General features: G+C 41.7%; 1 protein-coding gene across 1 annotated transcript in view; it reads right to left on the reverse strand.

Moving 5' to 3' along the window:
* The window catches only part of LOC139163082 (zinc finger protein 585A-like), a 51,927-nt gene extending 29,355 nt beyond the window's left edge, over positions 1 to 22,572 (reverse strand). The window contains exons 1-3 of the mRNA XM_070744023.1: positions 22,504 to 22,572; positions 20,255 to 21,692; positions 776 to 1,807 (exon numbers count right to left, since the gene is read on the reverse strand). Coding sequence (XP_070600124.1) covers positions 776 to 1,807; positions 20,255 to 21,385 — 2,163 coding nt within the window. The 5' untranslated portion in view covers positions 21,386 to 21,692; positions 22,504 to 22,572. The remainder of the gene's footprint in view (positions 1 to 775; positions 1,808 to 20,254; positions 21,693 to 22,503) is intronic.
* Between the last annotated feature and the right edge of the window lie 1,164 nt (positions 22,573 to 23,736).

Genomic DNA, 23,736 nt, shown 5'->3' on the forward strand with positions numbered 1-23,736 from the left:
TTCCGTTTCCCCCACCGCTAAAATCCAGCCAGGGAGCAGTTTAAAAAGCAAACACCACTACCTCCTCTCAACGTCCAGCCTTCAAAAGCTTTTTAACGGACACATATTTCCAGCTATTTCCTCTCTCTGTAAACCTCCAAAACAATCACTTTAAAAATCATCTCACCCAGGTGACTTCATTTCTTTCAAGCGATGGCCGTCCTGGCTAATGGTGACCGAGTCGCCTTTCCTCAGTTAAAGGTCAGGAAGCTGTTCGTTCCCTGGGCGGATGTTCTGTCTCACCACCACAACCAGGGGTCACCGGTTATTGACTCTCCCCCAAAGGCTGGAGGTTTTGGAGTTTCCCTCAGAGCAGGGAAACACCCATGGGGCCGTGATGCTTGGCCATGCCTCTCCACCTCTTTTTAATATATATGGGGTTGATTGTTTTCTGTACTTTATGGACTGCCATACATAATTTCTCAATAAAAATGCATAAATAAATACATATGTATATCGCACCTTAATTAGATGTAGAAATAACACAAAGCAGCTATATACCTCGCAGAGATCTAAAAGCCTTTTCTCTGGGATAGCATGGCAATTCCCCTCAGTGCTGTGAAAACTACACAACTCCAGAGAAAGGAAGCTCAGATCACTTCCCTCATGTTTGACACCAAGACATGTGTGACTAAAAAGAATAAGGAAAGAAATGAAATGATTAATTGCTTAGCTGGGCTTCCAATGAGACAAATGAAATTCAAGATTCCTCTACACACATCAAATTTTGCTTCATATGGAATTTCTTGTGTGAGACAAGAGAGGAATTTTGTGTGAAAGACTTCCCACAATCTGGGCACTTGAATGGTTTCTCCCCTGTGTGTAACCTTACATGATTTATAAGGCTAGACCTGATACTGAAATCTTTCCCACAATCTGGACACTCGTATGGTTTCTCTCCTGTGTGAGTCCTCTGGTGTATCACAAGCTTAGAATTCTGCTGGAAACCTTTCCCACAATCTGGGCACTTGTATGGTTTTTCTCCAGTGTGAATCCTACGGTGTATCACCAGGTTCGAATTATGAGTGAATCTATTCCCACAATCTGGACATTCATATGGTTTCTCCCCTGTGTGTAACCTTACATGATTTATAAGGCTAGCCCTGATACTGAAATCTTTCCCACAATCTGGACACTCATATGGTTTTTCTCCGGTGTGAGTCCTCCGGTGAACTTCCAACTCAGAATTCCAATTGAAACCTTTCCCACAATCTGGACACTTATAAGGTTTCTCTTCTGTGTGGGTCCTCTGGTGTATCAGAAGCTTAGAGGTCTGCTGGAAACCTTTCCCACAATCTGGGCATTCATATGGTTTTTCTCCAGTGTGAGTCCTTTGGTGTATCACCAGGGTTGAATTATGACTGAACCTTTTCCCACAATCTGGACACTCATATGGTTTCTCTCCCGTGTGAGTCCTTTGGTGCCTCACAAGCTTAGAGTTCTGCTTGAAACTTTTCCCACAATCCAAACACTCATATGGTTTTTCTCCAGTGTGAGTCCTCCGGTGTACTTCCAACTCAGAAATCCAATTAAAACCTTTCCCACAATCTGGACACTCAAATGGTTTCTCGCCTGTGTGTGTCCTCTGGTGTATCAAAAGCTTAGAACTCTGCTGGAAACCTTTCCCACAATCCAGGCACTGATACGGTTTTTCTCCAGTGTGAATTCTCTGGTGTATCATTAGGTTGGAATTCTGACTGAAATTTTTCCCACAATCCGGACATTGAAATGGTTTTGCTCCTGTGTGCGTTCTCTGGTGTATCACAAGCTTAGAACGCTGTTTGAACCCTTTTCCACAATCACTACATTTATATGGTTTCTCTCCTGTGTGTATCCTGTGGTGTTCCACCAGGTTGGAATTCCAACGGAAACATTTCCCACAATCCAGGCACTGGTAAGTCTTTTTGCTGTGCGACGTCTCTGGTGTATCATCAGGAGGGAATTCCGAATGAAACTCTTCCAACAGACAGGACATTTATATGGTTTCTCTCCTGTGTGTTTCACCTGGTGGAACTTTCACTGAAACTTTTCCCACAATCTGGATATTGAAATGATTTTATTCCTGTGTGAGTTCTCTGGTGTCCCACAAGTTTAGAACTCTTTTTGAACGCTTTTCTGCAACCCCTAATTTATACAGTTTCTCTCCTGTATGTGTACTCTGGTGTTCTACTAGGAGGGGATTTTGACTGAACAGGACATTCAAAGAGTTCCCTTGTGTTTCACCAGATTGAAATGAATGCTAAATCTTTTGCTACATTGGGAGCACTTATAGAGCTTCTCTATGGATTCTTCCAGCAATCATGAGGATTCATGATTGCACTCCAAACATTTGTATAGCTTTTGATTGCATGGATACTGTGCAATTGGTTTCCCCCCACCCTACCTTAGGCAGTATCTGGGGTCTTTTCAACACTGATAAGCTTGGATTCTTTAGGCAGAGACAAATATTTCTGATCTTTTGCCTGGTGGTTGTTTGGTTCAACAGTTATTTCTTTCCTCAAAGGCTTTTCATTAAGGCCTGCCAATTTTGGCTATACATGAACCCTTTTTCTTCCCATTAACTTCAAGTTGTTCCTTACTTTTTCTTTATTTAAATGTTATTATCCTTGATTTCTTATTTAATTTTTTTCCCCAAGTTCTGCGTGCTCTACTTATTCCCGCTCAAAACTTTGTTCTTCTTATTCTTTCCCTTATCTCTCATCTGCTGAGGAAGACGAGTTTTTAAACTTTCCAGAGGAATTGGAAAATATTTTGAATGATGGTTTATTTTGCTTCTCATTCTCTGTTGTCCAGAGTGCTCTTCTTGGCAACCTCTTTCTCTGTAAGATTAATATAAATGGGTTAGGTTCATCATTGTTTAAAAATGGCTGCAGAACATGTAAAAGCGGCAGAAAAAGAAGAAGAGAGAAAAACAAAACAAAAATTAGCATACAAAAACGAAAACTAAAAAATCTATTTTAACCTCTTATGCTAATTATAATTCATTTGGCATATAGAAGCGTAACAAACCTGACCAAGGAGAGATTCAACATGGAGATAAGGAGGAACTTCCTGACGGTCAGAGCGATCAGCCAATGGAACAACCTACCAGCGGATGTGAACTCCAACACTCTGGACATTTTTAAGAGAAGATTGAACTGCCACTTGACAGGTGTGCTATAGGGTTCCTGCTTGGGCAGGGGGTTGAACTCGATGGCCTTCATGGTCCCTTTCAATTCTAACAATAGATAGATAGATAAATAGATAGGTAGGTAGGTAGGTAGGTAGGTAGATTAGATAGGTAGGTAGGTAGATTAGATTAGATAGATAGATTAGATAGATGATAGATAGATTAGATAGACAGACAGATGATAGATAGATAGATAGATAGTTGATAGATAGATAGATAGATAGATAGATTAGATAGATTAGATTAGATAGATAGATGATAGATTAGATTAGATAGATAGATAGATAGATAGATAGATGATAGATAGATTAGATAGATGATAGATAGATAGATAGGTAGATAGGTAGGTAGGTAGGTAGATTAGATTGATAGATTAGATAGATAGATGATAGATAGATTAGATAGATAGATAGATAGATAGATAGATTAGATAGATAGATGATAGATAGATTAGATAGATAGATAGTTGATAGATAGATAGATAGATTAGATTGATAGATGATAGATTAGATTAGATAGATAGATAGATGATAGATAGATTAGATAGATAGATAGATGATAGATAGATAGGTAGGTAGGTAGGTAGATTAGATTAGATAGATAGATAGATTAGATAGATGATAGATAGATTAGATAGACAGATAGATGATAGATAGATAGATAGATTAGATAGATAGATAGATAGATAGATAGATTAGATTAGATAGATAGATGATAGATTAGATTAGATAGATAGATAGATAGATAGATAGATAGATAGATAGATAGATAGATAGATAGATAGCTATAGCACTTTAAATATAAATGAAAGCGAAGAACATTATCTAAAATCCAGATGATAGCACTTGGAAAGGAGTGAATGAATGATATATACCAGAAATAATTGGATAAATACCGGTAATTAGAAAAAATTGATTAATTTGACTAAGAATTTGGCATTTGATATTGTATTGCATTATATTTTAATTTTGAGGTATGTAAATTGGAATCTCTGTAAGATGTGAAAAACAATAAAATATGTATAGGGTTCCTGCTTGGGCAGGGGGTTGAACTCGATGGCCTTCATGGTCCCTTTCAACTCTAACAAAAATAAAATAAAATAAAATAAAATAAAATAAAATAAAATAAAATAAAATAAAATAAAATAAAATAAAATAAAATAAAATAAAATAAAATAAAATAAAATAAAATAAAATAAAATAAATATCCAAGTTGAAATATTGACACCATCATAAAATTCTCTCTCTTTTTTGGGGAGGGACGAAGACGACTTCCGGTTGTACTTCCAGTGCTTTCAGAAGTATAGACTCCACTTCCCCGCATTGACCTCTCCTCGTCGGAGGGCTCTAACTGAGACAGAGGTGGTGAAGTGAAGGGGGACGGCATTGCAGGTTGAGGAGAGCTGCAGAAAGGCCCCTCATCTGAAAACAAGGAGCAGCAGCAGCAGTAATGGATTGCTACCAGTTCACAATGGTTTGTGTGGATATTTTGTAGGGGAAATTTGGTCAGAGTCGCAGAACTGATAGCGACCGCTGGCTGGGGATGGCCCCGAATCGGTCCCCGCTCAAGACACTTGCCCTGCCTCGCCTTCGCCATGCGCATCCAACTGCCTCTTGCTATCCAGAGGTGAGCATTCATGCTAGCCTAATCAACCTCCCCACTGGCCAGCGCATCCACTCTACGTGGAGCTATCTTTACATCTCCACCCCTTGTCCAGTCAGTGAAGCAGTGGAAGTGATGTGCCGGTGCCTGGAGGCTGTTGGGGCCTGGATGGGTGTCAACAGACTCAAACTCAACCCTGATAAGACGGAGTGGCTCTGGGTTTTGCCTCCCAGGGACAATTCCCTCTGTCCATCCATTACCCGGGGGGTGGGGGAAATCACTAACCCCCTCAGAGAGGGTCCGCAACTTGGGCGTCCTCCTCGATCCACAGCTCACATTAGAGAAACATCTTTCAGCTGTAGCGAGGGAGGCGTTTGCCCAGGTTCGCCTAGTGCACCAGTTGCGGCCCTACTTGGACCGGGAGTCACTGCTCACAGTCACTCATGCCCTCATCACCTCGAGGCTCGGCTACTGTAATGCTCTCTACATGGGGCTACCTTTGAAGAGTGTTCGGAAAATTCATATCGTGCAGAATGCAGCTGCGAGAGCAGTCATGGGCTTCCCCAGGTATGCCCATGTTACACCAACACTCCGCTGTCTGCATTGGTTGCCGATCAGTTTCCGGTCACAATTCAAAGTGTTGGTTATGACCTATAAAGCCCTTCATGGCATCGGACCAGAATATCTCCGGGACCGTCTTCTGCCACACGAATCCCAGCGACCGATTAGGTCCCACAGAGACGTGGAAGTTCATTTATTTTCTCAGATGCTGGGTCTTGGTTCGCGTGACACCTTACCTTATTCCACCCCCCCGCCATCCTTTCCCAATTGGTTTGTCATGCTCTGGCCTTTGAGAGGAGCTTGCCATTCTCACTTTCTACCAAGGATGGGCTCATTTCATGGGAGGGGGAGCACATATGGTGGCACAGACACTTTTTAAACAGACGGGTGAGCTGAGGGAGGGGAGGGACGCTTCAAATGTGTTATTTGAGTGTTCCCTTTAATTTTTTTGAGCAGTATACATCCCCCCCTTCTTTGTGGCAGTCCCTTAAAAGCCTGTTGCCTATCACACTCTTGGCAAAGCATGTGAGCCATTTTCTCCTTTCAGTGGCCCATGAAAATTTATCTATAGCAGTGATTTTCAACCTTTCTTGAGCCGCGGCACATTTTTTACATTTACGAAACCCTGGGGTACATTGAGCGGGGGGGGGGGGGGCCCTAAAAAAAGTTTGGACAAAAAAATTATCTTTCTCTTTCTTCCTCCCTTTCGCTCTATTTCTCTCTCCCTCCCTCTTTCTCTCCCTTCATCTTTCTTTCTCTCCATTCCTCTTTCTTTCTCTTCCTTCCTTCCTCTCTTTTTTGCTCTTTCTCCCTCCCTACCTCCCTCTATGTCTTTCTCTCTCTCCTTCCCCCTCTCTTTCTCTCTCTCTCTTGCTTTCTTTCTCTCTCTTGTTCTATCTCTTTCTTTCTCTCTTTCTTTCTTTTTCTTGTTCTTTTTCTCTCTCTCTTGTTCTCTTTCTCTTGCTCGCTCGCTCTTTCTCTCTCTCTCTTTCTTTCTTTCTCTCTTTCTTTCTCTCTCTGAGCTTCGCGGCACACCTGACCATGTCTCATGGCACACTAGTGTGCCGTGGCACACTGGTTGAAAAACACTGATCTATAGTATGTAGATAATAAAGTTGAAAGAAAGGTGAACATAAAAACATAGAAGACTGACGGCAGAAAAAGACCTCATGGTCCATCTAATCTGCCCTTATATTATTTCCTGTATTTTATGTTAGGATGGATATATGTTTATCCCAGGCATGTTTAAATTCAGTTTCTGTGGATTTACCAACCACGTCTGCTGGAAGTTTGTTCCAAGCATCTACTACTCTTTCGGTAAAATAATATTTAATATTCAGTAAATTAACATTTTTACAGAACTATACATACATTGAAACTGGGTGTGGCAAGGAATGGCTGAGAGGGGAAGGGCCAGGTGATGCATCCCTTGATGTGAGTGACATTGAGTTGACCACGCCCAGCCAGTGACATGACCATGAAGACATGTCTGCCCAGTCACATGACCAAGCCACACCCACAAAATAAGTCGCACCAACAGAACCAGTAGTAAAAAAAATTAGAAACCACCCCCAAGAGCAGACTTGTGACCGGCCCGTGGAGGTAGGAAGGTAGGAAGCCGGGAGGGAGGGAGGGAGGGAGGGAGGAAGGAGAAATCAAGGGAGGAAAGAAGGAAGGAAGGAAGGAAGGAAGGAAGGAAGGAAGGAAGGAGAAATGGAGGGAGGAAAGAAGGAAAGAAGGAAAGAAGGGGAAATGGAGGGAGGAAGGAAGGAGAAATTCTCTTTCCATTCCCTTTTGCAGAAGTCCAATAAATGCTCATTTTTAAATTGTTCATTGGTTTCATTGGCCTTTTCAATAAATTTAAAGCAAATCCCCCATCCCACCTCTCAGGGGGAAAAAAGGGAGGAGGAGGAAGAAGAGGAATCCAAAGCTACTTTCAGGCAAAGCGTCCACTATGTTTTCTCAACTTACAATGTAGGTCAGTTGAAGACAGGCAACTGAAAGGAATATTTTGAAAGAGAAGTAAAGAACTGCCCAAAAGCAGAAATAAAAAGCAGAGAAAGTCAGAGAGACAGAAGCTTCTCTTCATCTGGAGAAGGAAGGAAGGAAGGAGAAATGGAGGGAACAAGGAAGGAAGGAAGGAAGGGGTGGGCAATTAATTTATAATTATAATTATAATATAATAATAATATAATAAATATAATAAATATAATATAATAAATATAATATAATCTATAATTATAATTTATAATTATAATATAATTAACTCAGTTCTACCCAATAATATACAGTATTGGGTAGAACTGAGTTAATTATATTAATCCAGCCCTCTAAAACCATCCCAATTTATCATGCAGCCCCATGGCAAAATTAATTGCCCACCCCTGCCCAAAAGGCAGCAAACATGGCTGCCATTAAAGTGGGGACAATCTGAACAACTAAGACAGGGCTGGAGTGGAGAAAGTGAATGATGTGTGAACTGGATGAGAAAATGCTTTTCTTTGAAACTTGACTTCAAGAAATCTAAGTGGAAAGCATAATTTGTTACACCTTACACTTGGAAAAAGTACCAGAGAATTTAAGAAGGAAAAATATTTTTAAAAAAATAAATAATAAAGAAAATTGAACTCTCAAAGTAAAAAGATGTGGCATTTCAAAATGCTGGAATTAGATCTTAAGCTTTTTTTTAAATTAAAATTGCCCCTTTATTAGATTTATAAATTAAAATAATTAAAATCGGATTTGTCAACAACGCAGAGAGGCTGCAGCAAGTTGAAGCCAGAGCTAAAAGGTGAACTGTGCAAAGTTGGGAATAACCATTGTAAGTATTTATTTTAAAACCATTGGAGATTTATACATTAAACAAGAACATTAGCCAAGAAACCGCTGAGCATTTGCTGAATATATAAAAGTGACTAGAAGATGTATGGATAACTCCCTGGTTCATTTCAATTGGATTACTTGTTGATGAAACATTCAAAATTGTGATTTGGAAGCTCTGTTCTGAATCAACAGTATCTGGACAATTGGCCTAAAAGGAGACTTATTAAGCAAAGATGGAACACAAGATGGAAGTAAGTGATGATAACAGAATGGAATGGAGTATCAGAAGTATCAGAACATTAAGCAGTCATGGGCTTTCCCAGGTATGCCCATGTTTCGCCATCACTCCGCAGTCTGCATTGGGTGCCGATCAATTTCCGGTCACAATTCAAAGTGTTGGTTATGACCTTTAAAGCCCTTCATGGCATTGGACCAGAATATCTCCGAGACCGCCTTCTGCCGCACGAATCCCAGCGACCGATCAGGTCCCACAGAGTGGGCCTTCTCTGGGTCCCGTCAACTAAACAATGTCGGTTGGCGGGCCCCAGGGGAAGAGCCTTCTCTGTGGCGGCCCCGACTCTCTGGAACCAACTCCCCCCAGAGATTAGAACTGCCCCTACTCTCCCTGCCTTCCGTAAACTCCTTAAAACCCACCTTTGCCGTCAGGCATGGGGGAATTGAAACACCTCCCCCGGGCATGTACAATTTATGCATGGTATGTTTGTGTGTGTGTGTGTTTGTTAGTAAAATGGGGTTCTTTTAAATTTTTTAAATTTATTTGGATTTGTCATGAAGTGTATCTTGCTGTGAGCCGCCCCAAGTCTGCGGAGAGGGGCGGCATACAAATCTAAATAATAAATAAAATAAAATAAATAAATAAATAAATTAAGAATTTTATAAGGAACAACATAAGGAGATGATGGAAATATTTGACCACATAGACCAAAAATTGGAAATGCAGGAAACAATGAGCAAAGACCAGGACAATGAAGAAACAATGGAGCTACCAGAAGAAATGGAGAAGACAGCAGAACTGAGAAGCCGACAAGAAGAAGACAAGAATACCTTCGGGTCCGTCTGCTACCGCACGAATCCCAGCGACCGATAAGGTCCCACAGAGTGGGCCTTCTCCGGGTCTCGTCGACTAAACAATGTCGTCTGGCGGGACCAAGGGGAAGAGCCTTCTCTGTGGTGGCCCCGGCCCTCTGGAATCAACTCCCCCCAGAGATTAGAACCGCCCCCACCCTCCTTGCCTTTCGTAAGCTACTCAAAACCCACCTATGTCGCCAGGCGTGGGGTAACTGAGTTGCCCCTAGGCTATGCTAAGGCTATGGTAGAATTGTGTATGGTTTGTTGTATGGTTTTAATAATGGGTTTTTAATGTGCTTTTAATATATTGGATTTGTGACATTGTATTTTGTTGTGAGCCACTCTGAGTCCTCGGAGAGGGGCGGCATACAAATCTAAATTATTATTATTATTATTATTATTATTACTATTATTATTATTATAACTATGAGGAGACATTATTAAACTTGACTGTAAAAAATACAACTTTAGTAATCGAGTTGTTGAAGCATGGAACTCATTACCGGACTCAGTAGTGTCAACCCCTAACCCCCAACATTTCTCCCTTAGACTATCCACGATTGACCTCTCCAGGTTCCTAAGAGGTCAATAAGGGGCGTACATAAGTGCACTAGCCTGCCTTTCGTCCCCTGTCCAATTGTCTCTCCTATATCTCCTATATCTTCTCTACTATATCTCTATAAGCATCATTGTATATTATTGTGTACTGGACAAAATAAATAAATATAAATAAATATAAATATATTAAAATCAATAAGGATTAAGGAATTAAAACACAAGGAAAATAAGAGATTTAAAATGGGAATGGGAGAAACAGAAAGATAGCTGAGGAAGAGAGATAGGAGCTAGAAAAGATAGATTTAAAACTAGGCAATGGGTACAGATGGGAGGAAAAGGTAGAATGCATAGTGAAAATATAGACTTAAACAAAGATGAAATAAAAAGACTTAAAAGAAGCGAATATTCCCAGACCTTCATATATATTTTTAAAACTTCAGCAAAAAATGTGATATGACGAGGCCAAAATAAGGCCGAAATAGATCTATCCTAGTCTTCCTTAATTTTCAAATTCAGCAAAAAAAACCACCCCAAAAAAACAAAAACAGGTGACACATATATATGTGTGTGTGTGTGTGTGTGTGTATCACATGTTTTTGCTGAATTTTTAAAATTAAGGGAGACTAGGATAGCACTATTTCGGCCTCGTACCAATATATTAAAATATATGAAAGAGTAAGAAGATTTAGAACTGGAGGGTGGCAACAAAGAATAGGTGCAAATAATATGAAACACTGAAAATTAAATGCAATAATTGTGAGTAATAATATGTCTATTTTAATTGAAATGTATTACAACATTCCTGCATCGATATGTATCAATAATATAAATTTTTAAAAAGGACAAAAAGAAAATAAATTCTCTTTTTCAACCAGTCAATCAGAGTAGAGTTGAAAGGGACCCTGGAGGTCTTCTACCGGAGTTCCCTCCTGAAGCACATGTATGGTATTATAATATTACCGGTACATTTAAATTTGGTAAATAAAAGGCGAAAGATTTATACGATCTGAAGATAAACCAGAAATGTCCAAACTGACCATGGAATTACAAAATCGAGAAGATACAGTTTTCTACCAAGTCTGGGACAAGTGGTATAATTGGCTAAAAAAAAATTTTCTTGCAAATAATTCAAAAGGAAGATAATCCAACAAAGTAACTTATTAATGAACGATAAAATTTAAAATTATATCATATTTATCATACTATAACGGATGTATCCTATATGTAACATTGGAAGATCTTATACATTTACTCCCAAACAAACTTAGTAGAAAACCTTAAAGCAATAAGAAGGGGAAAAATATATCAGTGACACCTTCGAAATTTATGTCGTATTGATATGATACACCAGCCATATTGCTGGTTCCTTTCTATTTCCTACCTATACTTTCTCCCTCTTTATTCCATTTTCTTTCTCAACAATATTTCTTTTCTTTTTTATTTCTCCCCCCCCCTTCTCCAACTCTTTCCTTTCTCTATTTCTTCTTCTTAACTCCTCAATATATCTAATATTATGTGATTTCTATGGTATAGATAATAAAAGTACTGATCTATAACCATATTACTGTTGACATATTACAAGTTATCTTTTCTATTTTTTGTTCTCTGTAAAAGTTAATAAAGACATTTTAAAAAATAAAATAAATTTGGTAAATAGGCTCATGTATCCACACATGAGCACAAAAATACACACCTATGGGTGTATGTAGACAATTTATGCGTCTCTCGGTATGCAAAATGTTCCAAAAATTAATTCGCTCAAATTATTTGATCTAAGTTTAGAAAGGGGGGGAGGGGGCAGTAATAGATGAAATAGTGGTCAATTCCTATAGTGGTCACTCCATAGTGTCATCCCCAAACCCCCAACACTTTACCCTTAGATTATCTATGGTTGACCTATCCAGATTCCTAAGAGGTCAGTAAGGGGCGAGTACAAGTGCACTAGAGTGCCTTCCGTCCCGTCCTATTGCTCTCCTATATCTCCTATTCCTGTCTTCTATTCCTATATCTCTTCTTCTATTCTTTCATTGATATGTTCTATTCCTATATCTTCTTTTCTATTCTTTCATAGATATATTTTACTATGAGTATCTCCTGTATAACCTTCATCATGTATTTTACTATGTGTATATACAGTATATATACATATTTGTTTTCATAGATTTTCACGGGTATATGTATGTAGATTGTTCTGAGTTCGGGTTTTGCCCCGTGTAATATTGAGTGTACGTCAAAGCTGCTGTTTAAGGCGGGTGTTTAAGAAACGTGAAATAAATATTATTTTTAAATCTCCCAGCAGAAAATCACAGGCAGCAGTTTTAAATCGTGCAGCCCCAGAGGAATAAAATTTGGGAAGGGAAAGAATACGTGGCAGCAGCCAACACGATTGACCCTCGTTGCTTCTTCTGCATCTGCCCCGTGGAGGAACCCAAAGGGCCTGGCTTGTTCCCAGCTTCTCCTCCGCCTTTCCCTCCACTCACCTCCGTGGAGCTGCTTCCACCCTTGAAACTGCACAAGAGCCTCTACAGACGCCATCATCCTCCAGTGACTGAGACGGAAGATGACGTTCCTCTGCCCTTCACCTCCTCGTCTCTCCACATCCGCTCTAGCAATCCGCTCTATCATTTCAACCCGATCAATCTCAGCCTCTCCCCCTTCCCTAGTCGCCGCTCTACCGAGTGTTGTATGTCTGTAGCGCGCCATCTAGAGACACAAGGCGGAATAACGTACTCGTTCTACCCTAAAGGAGGGGTAGGCTGAGTTGGCTCTTCTATGACCTGTGGACTTCACCTCCCAGAATTCCTGAAGTAGCACGATCGGCTCAGGTATTCTGGGAGTTGAAGTCCACAAGTCATAGAAGAGCCAACTGCCTATCCATGCAAGGCGTTGAAGATGTTTACACTATTTCCGGGTTTGTGTGACATTAGGTCCTATTCGACTCCCATCGAGCTCATCGGTAGCTTTTTTTACCTGAGGCTCCATCCCAAACCGCCTCTTTCAAGTCTCCCAAGAAGGCATCCATTGTCCCTGGAACTGAGCCCGCAGCTTCGTTTACCAGAAACGGCCACAAAACGAAGGAATGAGACCCTTTGGGGGAGGCAGTGGGCTAGAAATGAGATGCAAATAGGAAAAGAGACAGTGCCTCCTTTGCTTCCAGCCACATTTTTCTCTTGGGGGTGGGGTGGGGGGAGTGTGCAGGATAATTCCTGAAAACGTGCCTCTGCAAAGTAGCAAACCTGTTAGGACTGCAGCTTGTCTCTTCTGGGATTTTATTTTCTCTTTTGCTTCCCAATTCAGTTATCAAGCCCAGTATTTATTATTGGTGCCACTGACCCATCCTTGCTTTTATTTATTTATTTTATTTATTTATTTTGTCCAATACACAATAATACACAATGAAGGTTATAGAGGATACAGTAGAGCAGTGTTTCCCAAACTTGGCAACTTGAAGATATCTGGACTTCAACTCCCAGAATTCCTGGCTGGGGAATTCTGGGAGTTGAAGTCCAGATATCTTCAAGTTGCCAAGGTTGGGAAACACCGCAGTAGAGAATACGAGATTTAGGAGAGACTATAGGACAGGGGACCGAAGGTACTCTAGTGCGCTTATGTACGCCCCTTACTGACCTTGCTTAGCAATGGATGTTCCGGGCCAATTATTGTCATAACCTGAGAACCATCCTTATTTCTTTTCCAAACTCAAGAGAGGGCTGGAAGAATAATTCCACTCCCTTCTGGACATTTAGCATCCTGGTTTAGATTTAGATTTAATTGGATTTGTATGCTGCCCCTCTCCAACGACTCGCGGCGGCTCACAGCATGTACAGAAAAACAAGAAACAACAATAACAATCCAATTAATACATTAAAAAAACCACAATCTTTAAAATTAGTATAAGGGCAGACTAGATGGACCATGAGGTCTTTTTCTGCCGTCAGTCTTCTATGTTTCTAAAATTCTAATTTAAAAAAACATCAATATCATTCATTCAACAATCAAACTAAAGCATTCATTGGTCAGGGGGAAGATCTAAGGAACCCCAGGCCTGGTGGCATAGATGAGGCGAGGAGGGTGGGGGACAGTACGAATCTCCGTAGGGAGTTGATTCCAGAGGGCTGGGGCCGCCACAGAGAAGGCTCTTCCCCTAGGTCCCGCCAGCTGACATTGTTTGGTCGATGGGCCCCTAAGGAGACCAACTCTGTGGGACCTCACTGGTCGCTGAGATTCGTGATTGTCTTTGTGCCTATAACAGTAGTTTGTAATGCAGTTTGAAAATAATGTTTAAAAGCAGTTTGAACATCATGAGAGGCCAACCACCTTCCCTTGCTAGTTCCACAGCCGGCCAGACAGACACTACCCCAGCTCAACTGCAAGGACCAGAGGAGCCTGGAAACTACAGGGGTTCTTGCCTCTCCCTTCTGCCGCACGAATCCCAGCTACCGGTTAGGTCCCACAGAGTTGGCCTTCTCCGGGTCCCGTCGACTAAACAATGTCATCTGGCGGGACCCAGGGGAAAAGCCTTCTCTGTGGTGGCCCTGACCCTCTAGAACCAGCTCCCCCCGGATATTAGAATTGCCCCCACCCTACTTGTCTGTCATAAACCCACTTCTGCCGCCAGGCATGGGGGAACTGATACTCTTTCCCCCTAGGCCTTTACAATTTTATGCATGGTATGTCTGTATGCATGTTTGGTTTTATAATAAGGGTTTTTAACTATTTTAATACTGGATTGTTATATGCTGCTTTTTAAACTGTTGTTAGCCGCCTCGAGTCTACGGAGAGGGTCGGCATACAAATCCAATAAATAAATAAATAAATAAATAAATAAATAAATAAATAAATAAATACATACATACATACACAAACAAACAAACAAACAAACAAACAAACAAACTTCTTAAAATCCACCTCTGCCGCCGAGCATGGGGGAACTGAGACATCTCCCCCAGGCCTATACAGTTTATTCATGGTATGTTGTGTGTATGTTTTCTTTTAATAAGGGGTTTTTAGTGACTTTTAATTATTAGATTCGTTATACAGTGTTCCCTCGATTTACACGGGTTCGAACTTCGTGAAAAGTCTATACCAGTTTTTCAAAAATATTAATTAAAAAATACTTCGCGTTTCCCCCCCCTATACCACGGTTTTTCCCACCCGATGACGTCCTACGTCATCACCAAACTTTCATCTGTCTTTAATGAAATTTTTTAAAATAAACTTTAATAAACATGGTGAGTAATAATCTAAATGGTTGCTAGGGGAATGGAAAATTGTAATTTAGGGGTATAAAGTGTTAAGGGAAGGCTTGGGATACTGTTCATAGCCAAAAATAGTGTATTTACTTCCGCATCTCTACTTCGCGGAAATTCGACTTTCATGGGCGGTCTCGGAACGCATCCCCCCCCCCCGAAAATCGAGGGAACACTGTATACTGTGTTATTACCGTTGTGAGCTGCTCTGAGTCTACGGAGAGGGGCGGCATACAAATCTAATAAATTGCATTGAATTTTCAGAGCCTAGGAGGCATGCTCGAGTCCTACCTGCTGAGCAGTGATGGCGAGTGTGCCAGCAGTCATGGAGGCAGTGAGGAAAAGTGTGCATGGAGGATAGGCGACCAGCGGGCATCAAACTGCAGCCGCAGAATCATACTCTCCGCTCACGGCCAGGGGGAGTGGTGATGCTGGGTGAGCGGCAAGGCTCCATGTGAGGGATGGCCATTGTCGGAAGAGCAGCAGACGTCCTTTATGCCAGTGTTTCCCAACCTTGGCAACTTGAAGAAATTTGGACTTCAACTCCCAAAATTCCCAAGCCAGCATTTGCTGGCTGGGGAATTCTGGGAGTTGAAGTCCAAATTTCTTCAAGTTGCCAAGGTTGGGAAACACTGCTTTATGCCACACGCTTGCTTTCTATGCGCTGTTTATAAAGGTCTACGCTTGCTGACCAATACATGAGCAAAGTACTGTAATAATACCCGGCAGATCTCAGATCCTGGAACAATTTTTTTTCTTTTTTCTTAAGTTTGCAAAAAAAAATCAATCTACATTTCGGGGGGGGGTGTTTCCTGTCAAGATGGGGGTGCTGAGTGTATATTAATGAGAAATAAAATGAACTTTTTTGCTTTTACCAAATGGCTGCAATGCAAGAGTGAAAAATTTTAAGGGGTCTGAATACTTTCCGTACCGATTGTACATAGGCACACAAAAAGACACATTATCTACTATCTATACTGTATGTCCGTGTACACACACACACTTCTTCTAAAACTACACAAAACCCTACACATTCAACCTCACTCATTGTGCTTGGAAAAACATCCAGAGTCCATTTTCTGCCACACATTTAGACATAATTTTTGTACATTAGAACATTACACGTGCCTTCAGATATTCTTCCTTTGTTTGCAGATCATTGTTAGAGCCAGAAAATGTCATGGATTGAGTAAAATGTGATGAAACTCACTTAACAACATCTTGCTTAGCAACCAAAATTTTGGGCTCAATTGTGGTCATAAGTTAAGGACTAATTCTGCCTTCCTCCACATCAAAGCCTTAAACCCATTCTCCTTTCTGGAAATGTTCCTGTTAGAGGCACCAAAATAATCCAGATAATGTTAAGATTTCCTGCTGCAAAACGGGGTTGGACTAGATGAACTCTGAGATATTTCAGCCCTAAATTGCTGTGCTGTTTCAAAGTGTCTTCTGAAGCCACGTCAAGGGCAGGGTTTGTGGTGCTTCCTTCCCCTTCTTCCTTTCTCTCTCTCTTCCTTCCTCTTATTTTCTTTCTTTCTTTCTTCTCTTTCGCCCTCCTTCCCTTTCTGCCTTCCTGTGAAAATCCCAGATCTTTAGTAACTGGAGTGGGGTGGGAGAGAGACATTTTCAAACTGAGAACATGCCCATTGATCATCTAGCACAGTGATTTTCAAGCTTTTTTGAGCCACGGCACATTTTTACATTTTAAAATCCTGGGGCACACCACCAATCAAAATGACACAAAATGACACCCTAAGACACTCTCCTCTCTTTTTCCATCCGTCTCCTCCCCACCCCTGTATGTGTATATACACACTGTTGAACCATTTCCAAAAACAGGTGAGGGCTGGGGAGGGGGGTTTCTCTCTTATTCTTTGGGTGCTTTTTATCATATGCTTTAAATCAAGAGTCACTTCTCTCTCTCTTTCTCTCATTCTCTGTCTCAATCATTTTCTCATTTATTTTTTCCTCCCCATTTTGCTCATTTCTCTCTCTTCCTCTCCTTTTCTCTATTTCTTTCTCTCTCTCTCTTGCTTTCTCTTTCTCTCTTGCTTTCTTTCTTTCTCTCTTTCTCTCTCTCACTCTCTCTTTCTCAGCAAAAAGTTGCAAGACCGGAACCTGAGCTTCCTTCTTCACGGCACACCTGACCATGTTTCGCGGCACACTAGTGTGCCACGGCACACTGGTTGAAAAACACTGATCTAGCATTCTTAGAGCTCCATTGTTGATTTGCTTAATATGAGCAAGGAGAGCTTAGCAGCCACTTGCAATAAACTCTCAACTCAAACTCCATACATGTGGGGATCCCCAGTGAGAGTTTCTTTCTTTCTCCCTGGAAGGCCACCCCCAATCACTTTTGGGCCTAGCAAACCTTCCCACAGCCCCATGGGAGCCAAAGGAGGAGCAGGGGGGACCCGGAAGCAGGGGTGGGTTCTAACATACCTCGCTACCGATTCACTTCCTCCCATGCCGCATGGCAAAAAACCGATGGCAACTGCATGGACAGTGCCAGAACTTGGCTTCTGCGCATGATCAGAAGGAAAAAAAATGTTTTTTTAAAAAATATGGCAGCAGCCATGGACTGGCACCAACTGATCCAGATTGGTGACCTCATCCTGACATCATCAGCAGGCCACTACTGGTTTGGGCAAACCAGTCTGAACTGGGAGAAACCCACCTCTGGATGGTCTCAAAGACTTTCTGAAAGAATGCAAATGACCAGCTGCCTGCAAGAATAACAATCCATCCAGTCAGAGCGAAAGAAGTTTCTTGGATGAGAAGCAAAACATTTTAAAAGAAAAACTAGAAACTCCATAAAAGTAGCTCGCCAGGGATCCAAGTAACAGACCAAACACAATCAAAACTCTGAGGCCAAGCTGCTCCTCAAAATCCAGATTTATTAGCATTTCATATTGGCACATCTAGTGAAAATCTGACTCTGAAGATCCCGAGATTTTCCCCACCCAAATTAAAAATCAAAATTCTTCCATCACCACCCCTCCACATGTCCATCACAGGGCCCAACCAGGTCACAGTCCCAAGTCCAGCTGGTTTCAGTCCAGGCCTCCCCAGCAGCTGGTGAGAACATCCTTGGTTGCCAGGAGAATGAAATTTATTTTTGGCTACAGATCCCCAACTATCCCTATTCCCTCCTCCTGTTCCCACATCTCCAACCAACCTTGTTATAACATTTATTTATAATGGCATTGGACCAGAGTACGTCCGGAACCGCCTGCTACCGCCCAAATCCCAGCGACCGATAAGGTCTCATAGAGTTGGCCTTCTCCGGGCCCTGTCGACTAAACAATGTCGTTTGGTGGGCCCCAGGGGAAGAGCCTTCTCTGTGGCGGCCCCGGCCCTCTGGAACCAACTCTCCCCGGAGATTAGAACTGCCCCCACCCTCCCTGTCTTCCGTAAACTACTCAAGACTCACTTATACCGCCAGGCATGGGGGAGTTGAGACACCTTTCCTCCAGCCTTTACTTTGTTTTATGTTTGATATGAATATACTGTTTGTTTTTTTAAATAATGATAGGGATATATATGTTTTTTTAATATTAGATTTGTTCCACTACTATATTGTTTTTATTACTGTTGTGAGCCGCCCCAAGTCTTCGGAGAGGGGCGGCATACAAATCTAATAAATAAAAATAAATAAATTTATTTATTTATTAGATTAGTATGCCGCCCCTCTCCTTAGACTCCTTGAAGCATCCTTGAAGATTTTCCAAACAGCTTCAGGATTGAAGCCCTAGCACAAATTGCAGTTGCAATCCAATGTGATGGAGCTACAAATGTCAGGTAGGATGTGCGACCCACAGCACAACACATCCCACCTGCCAGAAATGAGTCTCTGTGAGACTCGTCACCTCACCGCCACTGCCTTGTAGAGCAGGACTCTGCAAGGTTTGTGTCATTGAATGCACAACGGGCAGCAGAACCCCAGAAGCGCTGTATGATGAAGCTCACGACAATCCTGCAGTTCCTGCATAGAACAGCAGAACACACCTTGCAGAGTGCTGGTTCACAAGGCAGTGGTGGCAGGCTAGCTGCTCAGCCAGTGCCAAGAACAAGGGGAGGTGGAGGGGGATGGGACATCCAGCCCCTCTCTCGCTGCCTACTGCACTCCCAAATTAATAACAACTCTCCCAATAATAGGACCAAGGTCATATTATGGGATTCAAAAAAATATAAGGCCCTGTCTTATTTTCTGGGGGGAAAGGTAAGACATGTTTGACTAAAAAGAATAAAGCAAGAAATAAAATGGTTAATTTTCAACTGGTCTTTCAAAGACAGAAATGAAATTCAAGATTTATTTATTTATTTATTAGATTTGTATGCCGCCCCTCTACATAGACTCGGATTCCTCTATACACATCACATTTTGCTTCATATGGAATTTCTTGTGTGCGATAAGAGAGGAACTTTGTGTGAAAGACTTCCCACAATCTGGACACTTGAATGGTTTCTCCCCTGTGTGTAACCTTATATGATTTACAAGGCTGGACCTACTACTGAAATCTTTCCCACAATCTGGGCACTTGAATGGTTTCTCCCCTGTGTGTAACCTTACATGGTTTACAAGGCTGGACCTACTACTGAAATCTTTCCCACAATCTGGACACTCATATGGTTTCTCTCCTGTGTGTAACCTTACATGATTTAGAAGGATAGATCTCATACTAAAATCTTTCCCACAATCTGGACACTCATAGGGTTTCTCCCCTGTGTGAGTTCTCTGGTGTATCATCAAGTCGGAATTCTGTCTAAATCTTTTCCCACATTCAGGACACTCATGTGCTGTGTGAATCCTCTTGTGCACCAAAAGCTCAGAACTCTGTTTTAAATTTTCCTCAAAATCTGGGCACTCATGTGATTTCTCTCCTGTGTGAGTCCTCCTGTGTATCACAAGGTTTGAATTTTGACTGAACCTTTTCCCACAATCTGGACACTCATATGGTTTCTCTCCCGTGTGAGTCCTCTGGTGCCTCACAAGCTTAGAATTCTGCTGGAAACTTTCCCCACAATCTGGACAGTCATGTGGTTTCTGTTCCATGTGAGTCCTCTTGTGTTTCACCAGCTGGGATTTCCAACGGAAGCTTTTCCCACAATCCAGACACTGATACGTTTTTTCTCCTGTGTGAGTCCTCTGGTGTTTCAGTACATAGGAACTCTGACTGAACCTTTTCCCACAATCCAGACACTGATATGGTTTCTCTCCAGTGTGAGTTCTCTGGTGTGCCAAAAGGTGGGAATTCTGACTGAAACATTTCCTACAATCCAAACATTTAAATGGTTTTACTCCTGTGTGAATTCTCTGGTGTATCACCAGCACAGAACTCTGCTTGAAACCTTTTCCACAATCACTACATTTATAAGGGTTCTCCCCTGTGTGTGTCCTATGATGCACCATCAGGCTGGAATTCCAACGGAAACTTTTCCCACAATCCAAGCACTTATACGGTTTTTCTCCTGTGTGAGTCCTCTGGTGTTTCACTAGGTCGGAACGCTGAATGAAATGTTTTCCACAATCCAGGCACTGATATGGTTTTTCTCCTGAGTGTGTTCTCTGGTGTTTTAACAAAAAGGAATTCTGAATAAAACTCTTCCCACAAACGGGACATTTATATGGTGTTTCTCCAGTATGTGTTGCCTGGTGTTCCACCAGGTGGGAATTTCCATAGAAACATTTCCCATAATCCAGGCACTGAATTGGTTTTTCTCCTGTGTGTGTCATCTGGTGTTCTACCAGGCGGGAATTCTGATCGAAACTTTTCCTACAAATAGGACATTTAAAGAGCTTCTCCCCAGTATGAGTCCTCTTGTGTTTCACTAGGTAGGAACTCTGGCTGAAATGTTTCCCACAATCAAGGCACCTATATGGTTTTTCACCTGTATGAGTTCTCTGGTGTATAGCCAGACGTGAATTCCGAATGAATTTTTTTCCACAAATAGGACATTTATATGGTTTCTCTCCTGTGTGTGTTCTCTGGTGTACCACCAAGTTGGAATTCCAATGGAAACTTTTCCCACAATCCAGGCACTCATATGGTTTTTCTCCTGTGTGAGTCTTCTGGTGTACCACCAAGTTGGAATTCAGATTGAAACTTTTTCCACAAATAGGACATTCAAAGGGCTTCTTCCCAGTGTGAGTCCTCTTGTGTCTCACCAGACTGGAATAAATACTAAATCTTTTTTCACATTGGGAGCACTGGTAGGCCTTCTCTCCAGTATGGGTTCTTCCATGAATCATGAGGAAGATTTTCTGAGAAAGCTTTTGCCGCACTCCAAACATTTGTATGGTTTTTCACTGGATGGATCCTGTTGGGCAGAATTAGCTGTGATCTGCAATCTATTTTTTCCCCACATTAGGCAGTCGGTGGGGGTTTTCCAACACTGATATGCTTGGATACTTCAGTAGGTAAAAAATGTTGTTGACTTCTGTCCTATGGGTTTTGTTCAAGTCATTCCTTCCTTCCTCAATGGAAATTCCTCAATTTCCAGAGGAATTGGAAAAATTTTTGAATTATGGTTTATTTTGCACTTTAATGCTGTTTCTCATTCTCTGTTATCCAGAGTGCTTTTCTAGGCATCCTCTCTCTCTGTAAGATTAATATAAATGGGTTAGTTTAATTTATGTTTAAAAATGGATGCAGCACATGTGAAGGCAGCAAAAAAAAAAACATCCCATATATTAGCATGAAAAAACAAACAATAAAATTCCATTTTAACTTCTAATGTTAATTATGAGAGATTTGGCATACAGAAGCCTAACAGATGCAAGTTCAAACATCAATGCCATCATAAATCAGTCAGGGTAGAGTTGAAAGGGACCTTGGAGGTCTTCTGGTCCAGCTCCCTCCTCAAGCAGATGTATGGTAGAATATTACAACTTAACTTTTTGGCTTGGTTAAATACACTCATATATACAGGCATATGAACACAGAAATGAACACCCATAGATGTATGAAGACAATGTATGCATATATGGGTGTGCAAAAGACCCCAAAGAGCATGTGCTCAAATTTTGATATATGTTTAGAAAGGGGGGGGGGGGTGGACACTAATAGATTAAATGTTGCTCAACTCTTATTCAAGATATAAAGCATCAGTTTTGCCAATGAAGATCCTCCGTTCCCAGAAAAACAACAGGTAAACAAAATCACAAGAAATCAACACGTGAAAGCTGCTGTTTAAAATGGGTATTTAAGAAACCTTAAATAAATATTATTTTTAAATCTCCCAGCAGAAAATCACAGGCAGCAGTTTTAAATCGTGCAATCCCAAAGGAATAAAATTTGGGAAGGGAGCCAACCGGGCTCAGCCTCGTTGTTTCCTCTGCATCTACGCCATGGAGGAACCCAAAGGGCCCGACTTGCTCCCGGCTTCTCCTCCGACCTGCCCTCCACTCACCTCCCGGCAGCCGCTTCGACTCTTGAAACTGCACAAGAGGTTCCGCCGACGCCATCTTCCTCCCGTCGGTTAGCCGGAAGAGGAAGTTTCTCTGCACTTCCCATCCTCGTTTCTATACATCCTTTCTAGCAATCCACTACTCTGTCGTTTCAACCGGATCAATTCAGCTTCTCCCACTTCCCTAGAATAGCTCAGTCGCCGCTGTACCGAGTGTTGTAGCGCGCCATCTAGTGCCATAAGGCGAGACTTATATGCTCGTCCTGCCATAAAGCATTTGAAAATTGATTCTGTGCTTTCTTAAGTGCCATCAAGTCCCATTTGACTCCCATGGAGCTCATGGATAGCTTTTCTCTCTAAGGTTCCATCTCAAGCCTTTTCTTTCAGGTGTCCAAGAGGGCATCCATTGTCCTTGGAGCTGAGCCTCAAGCTTCGTTTGCCAGAAGAGGCGAATAAACGAAAGGAATGTGCCCTTTTGGGAATGGGGGTGGTTGGGTAGAAATGTCCACTAATGTCCACTGGGAGTCTGGTGCACTCACTAGTCCTTTGAGTTTGGTATAATACAGTGATTCCCAACCTTTTTTTGGCCATGCCCCACCCAAGCATCTCTAAAACCCTGATAGCCCAGCCTCATGACATATCATTCTTACTATTCAAAAAGTGAACTCTACACATGCAGAGAAAGCATAAAAGGCAATTAACTTGGTTTCAACAAGGCTCCAATTGCCCCCATTGAAAATCAAATTGCCCCTCTGTGGGGTGTTTGGAACCAGGAGTGTAATACGTCCAGTTCTTTCTGCGCCAGCTCAGGAAGCTCAAACTGCCCAAGGAGCTGCTGATTCAGTTCTACAGAGGAATCATTGAGTCTGTCATCTGCACCTCTATAACTGTCTGGTTTGGTGCTGCAACCCAACAGGACCGACACAGACTTCAGAGGATAATCAGAATTGCAGAAAAAACAATTGCTGCCAATCTGCCTTCCATTGAGGACCTGTATACTGCACGAGTCAAAAAGAGGGCGGGGAAAATATTTACTGACCCCTCGCATCCTGGACACAAATTGTTTCAACTCCTACCCTCAAAACGTCGCTACAGAGTACTGCACACCAAGACAACTAGACACAAGAACAGTTTTTTCCCGAACGCCATCACTCTACTAAACAAATAATTCCCTCAAAACTGTCAGACTTTCTACTAAATCTGCACTTCTATTCTACTAGTTTTTCTCATCATTCC

The sequence above is a fragment of the Erythrolamprus reginae genome, chromosome 2 (genome assembly GCF_031021105.1).
Source record: "Erythrolamprus reginae isolate rEryReg1 chromosome 2, rEryReg1.hap1, whole genome shotgun sequence".
Classification (NCBI taxonomy): domain Eukaryota; kingdom Metazoa; phylum Chordata; class Lepidosauria; order Squamata; family Dipsadidae; genus Erythrolamprus; species Erythrolamprus reginae.